Here is a 4,606-nt window from a genome sequence, read left to right as displayed (position 1 = left end):
TTTAAGAAACCTGGTGATGTTAAACTTTAGTTTTCAAGCTGTCGACTTACAAAAAATGTCATAATAATTTTATATAGTTAGGTACTGTATCTGAAAAATTATTGTTTTCTGAAAAATTTTAGTGATTTTAAAAAAACGTACCCCAAACTTTTGATATGTTGAAAAGTGTCGCTAAAAGATATTGTTAGATACTAATTCCAGTTATAAAAATGAAGTATCAATTGTAAAAAAAAAAAAGTTACTTTATTTCTTATCATCACTTGGGTAGCTTGTAGCTTTTGACAAGATGATTGATGTAATTATTTCAGATCGGGGCTTCTATGAAATAATAAATTTTCACCGACTTTTTTACAGAATTAATATTAATAATAATACTAATAGTAATAAATCAAAATTATAATATTTATAATATAACCTCACAGAGGTTCCAATCTGAATTCAATGTATTTTAATTATCATTTGTTAATGAGTTTTTGGCTTAATTACAGGAATCATGTGTGTGTTCGAGACATCTTATTGAAGTGAAATGAGATACTTAATTCTTTTTTTGTAATACAACTAAAACTTATAAACTTCAATTTTCTAAGACCATTCAGTGAAAATCTTCGACACAGTTCCAAAAAAGATGAGTTTTTTTGCTTATGGTTATTTAAATTTTATTTTATTTTATTTTTTTCATAAATTTACAAATAAAACTTTTCCTCTTCAGGACACAATCGTGAGACACATGTATGTTTTTCAAAAGTAGGGTTGCTATATTTTTTCTTATAAAATTTCAAATTAGAAATAATTAAATAAAAATTATAAGTAATGGCAATGGTAATAACTAGCAACTAGAAAATCAATTAAGCAAGATTTAGAAATAAGAAATAAAAGGCCAGAATACAAATTCATTCCAATATTTAATACATCATTTTAAGAAGAAATAAAAAAATTGGTGGTTTATACAAAATTACACTAAAACGAATATTTGAGGTGAATCTTAATAGCTAAATAACTAAAACTATGACTACCAGTTGTCTAAAAAATCGAGGCCCGTCTTTGGCAACATATTTAAAGATTCCCCCTCCAGCAGTTCATCTTTTTGGTTGTGTTCTACTTCCTGAAATTTCACAGGAATCTGTAAAAAATAAATGTTAGTGTCACATAAAGTTTGCTAAAAAATTTAGTAATGGAAATAAGATAAAAAATACTTCTGAGCCAAGAGTATTTAATCATTGAAGTTATCATAATTATAATTTAAAATTATTTGTTCCATTATTAATTGAAGTGAATAGAGAAGTGCCGACCCATATGATTTGTTCAAGTTATACAAATCCTAAGTTATGTGATTCATTTTTCATTTGGTACGAATCTTCAATACGAAAATGATCGACACCATTATACCAGTTTGTGTCAGTGACATTAGTAGCAGTATGATCTATTATTCAGCATTAGCACTTTTGTGATATCGTACAACTGAGTACCAATTACGAACCATGTTCAAACTTCAAATTGTATGTACATGTACTATTAGCATCATGATTTGTGATGCTATATTGTCCTGGTGATCTTATGTATGAATGATATATTTATACTTAAGTTTAGGTAGGTATTTAAAATTTGAAATCCTGGATTTTCCAAAGAATATGTATCATAAATTGTCAATCCTTTCTTAAGTTTTTTTGTTATATACAGGGTGTCCCGAAATTATTGGAACACAGAGCAAGGGTAGATTCCTTACATCAAAATAGTGCGATATAGCTAAACTTACCTTAGTCTATTTATGTATAATAAAAAAGTTACAGGGTGTTAAAGTTAAAATTTTGAAATCAAAATTCTTATAAAGTTTTGAAAATTTGGATTCGGGCGTTTTCTGGATCTAGGAAAACGAATCCGAACTTAATTGTCCTGTAGATGCTAGAGGTCTACAGTCTTGGTCAACTTTTTCTCAGTGTGTGTGTACGAAAATTTTAATAGAAAAATATTATTCTCTTATTTATTTTACACAAATAAGATATATTTGGTTTTTGTCAAAAAATTTAATAGTTTTTGATACTGTTTTTCCATTGAATGCAATTTAATTTTCAAGCTATTTAATAAGAAATGAAGAAACATTATTTAATATTAGATAATCATTTATGAAACGAATAAGAATTAATATTATATTAATGAAAACGGGGGCCATGTTAAGAATTTATAGTATAGCCAGCTGAATACAAATTAAATTATGTTATAAATAATAATCTTTATCTGTAGTTTCCATAACAATAACAATTATTTTATTTCTTATTAAATTAATTCTGTATAGTAAAATGTAAATTTAAGCATAATTATTATCTAGGTATCGTGATAAAAAAAAATTTAAATGTGTATTCTAATAAAACCATATTTAAACTTCTTGCAAGACAATAAAGTACAAATCATGTATTGAAAATTAAATTGCATCCGATGGAAAAACAATAAATAAATTGAACAGTTAAATTTATCTACATACAAGTATATCTTATTTGTGTAAAGTAGATAAGAGAATAATATTTTTCTATTAAAACTTTCGTACACATAGTGAGAAAAAAGTTATGATCTATTTTTATGAATCAAGAGTACATTTTTTATCGACCTGTAGTGTCTACAGCACAGTTAAGTTGGGATTAGTTTTCCTGGACCTAAAAGACCGTCAAATCCAAATTTCCAAAGTAATTCTTTGAGAACTTCCTAAAAATTTTATGAATTTTGAATTCAAAATTTTAACTTTAACACCCTGTACCTTTTTTATTATCCACAAGTGGACTAAGGTAGGTTTAGCTATATCACACTATTTTGATGTAAGGAATCTACTCTTACTCTGTGTTCCATTAATTTCAAGACAACCTGTATAAATAGGTACGATTTTTTTTTTAATTTTTGGTATGACCTGTTGATATTTTTTCCATGGACATCTTGGAAATTGAGTACAAAATCTTGGTAAAATGTTTAGTGTCACTTTTTTTTAAGCAATCCACAAGTTTCTCATTACACCAGATGAGGCATCAGATGGCATCTGATCCATGTAAGTTTGTTATTCCATCTGATGATAAACCTAAACTGTTTCTAATTAATCCCACGATTTTGTTGGTGTGGCATCACTCCATCAAAGTTTCATTTTGGTTTTTCAGATGAGCTGATGGAAGCGAGTCATTTATTATTTATGCCATCACTATGATTATAGTAAAAAAATGTGATGAATATTGGTAAAAAAAAATTGTACATCCCGTAAGCTTCAATAATTCAAAAATAATATAAATAATTTAGTTTTTAATAATACTTCTGCTCTCTATTTTACCGCTGTCTAATAACACGTGTCAATTCTGTTTCCTCTGTTTTAAAAAGCAAACGATGTGGTGACAATATTAGAAATGTATATGTAGTTACTAAAGTATCTAAACTCAGACCCATAATAAGGTGAAGAATATATTTTTTTTGGTTCAAATCTTCGATGGTAATCTCTTGGCACGAATCATTATTTTAAATTATTCGAAGTATTTATAGAAGTAAAGTACAAGTACAGTAGAATCTCTATAATCCGGCACTTCATTATACCTGCACGTCCAATAATTCGGCGTTATTTTTTCTGCCTGTTACTACGCATGTCGCGTTTATCTATTATTCTTTAAGAATACAATTTATACAGTTATTACAATATACATATATATGCACGCACAAATGTAATATATATGTATATATATACAACAATCTCTTTGTTAATAAACAATTAAAAGTAACGTTTTTTAATTTAATATTGTTTAGATATACACATTCCATTAATTCGAATTTTCCAGTACTCCGGCATTCTTAGGTTTCTAATTGTGCCGGATTAATGACATAATAAATTGATGAGTTGCTTAAAAATTAATAATTAAATTTAACTTCTACCTGTCAACACATATTATGCGTTATTTGAATCTCACCTTGGCTTTTGGTTTTGTAACTTTTAACTTCTTTTCAGAGATTACTTTTGGTTTATCAGTCTGAAATATGTTAAGATCTCTTTGGCTTTGTGTTCTAAAACTAAATGGACCCGAATGTTCATCTCGATATGAGCAATGGTCATCAAAAATCAGTTTAACAGCATAATCATTTTTTGACTTTTTTTCTTTTGAGCTATATTGTATAGATATCTCTGGTTTAATAATACTCTCAGACAAAATATCCTGCTGTTCCTTTTCTGAAAGTGTTGTCCATAATTTATCATATGAGGATTTTGTTTCTTCCAAATCAGTATACAATCTCGCAGCTATTGAATTTAAGTTGCTAAAATATTCATCAGCCGCTGTTTTTAATGACATTGTATATATGCAATTTTTGTTTCTCTAAGAATACTTATTTCTTTTCATTTTTATGGATTTTTGTCAAATAAATCTCACCCATTCGTTAAAGGTAAACACTTTTTTACCTAACCATGAGTACGAAACTGAAAAATATAAAATATGACAGTTGTTTATGAGTTTATCAACATCCAACATCAACTAATGACAACAAAGAAAGAAGTTTCGTTTTTACTCGAATTTGCATTGTATCAAATAATCATAAAAGAACATTTTAAATTTGAATTAAAGTAGTGAAAACACATACCACGTAAATATTCACT

At 27.3% G+C, this 4,606-nt stretch overlaps 1 protein-coding gene across 1 annotated transcript; it reads right to left on the bottom strand.

Moving 5' to 3' along the window:
- Positions 1–883: 883 nt before the first annotated feature.
- On the bottom strand, positions 884–4,376 carry LOC108906938 (uncharacterized protein C1orf198 homolog). The gene is made up of 2 exons (XM_018710383.1): positions 3,927–4,376; positions 884–1,120 (listed from the first exon to the last, which is right to left on the bottom strand). Exons 1-2 carry the CDS (start codon positions 4,302–4,304, stop codon positions 1,010–1,012), a joined length of 489 nt encoding a protein of 162 aa, XP_018565899.1. The 5' UTR covers positions 4,305–4,376; the 3' UTR covers positions 884–1,009.
- Positions 4,377–4,606: the final 230 nt, after the last annotated feature.

This window comes from Anoplophora glabripennis, unplaced genomic scaffold (assembly GCF_000390285.2).
Source record: "Anoplophora glabripennis isolate ALB-LARVAE unplaced genomic scaffold, Agla_2.0 scaffold244, whole genome shotgun sequence".
Taxonomy (NCBI): Eukaryota; Metazoa; Arthropoda; class Insecta; order Coleoptera; family Cerambycidae; genus Anoplophora; species Anoplophora glabripennis.
The sequence above is the reverse complement of the archived record's forward strand: the minus strand, read 5'-3'. Positions and strand labels throughout refer to the sequence as shown.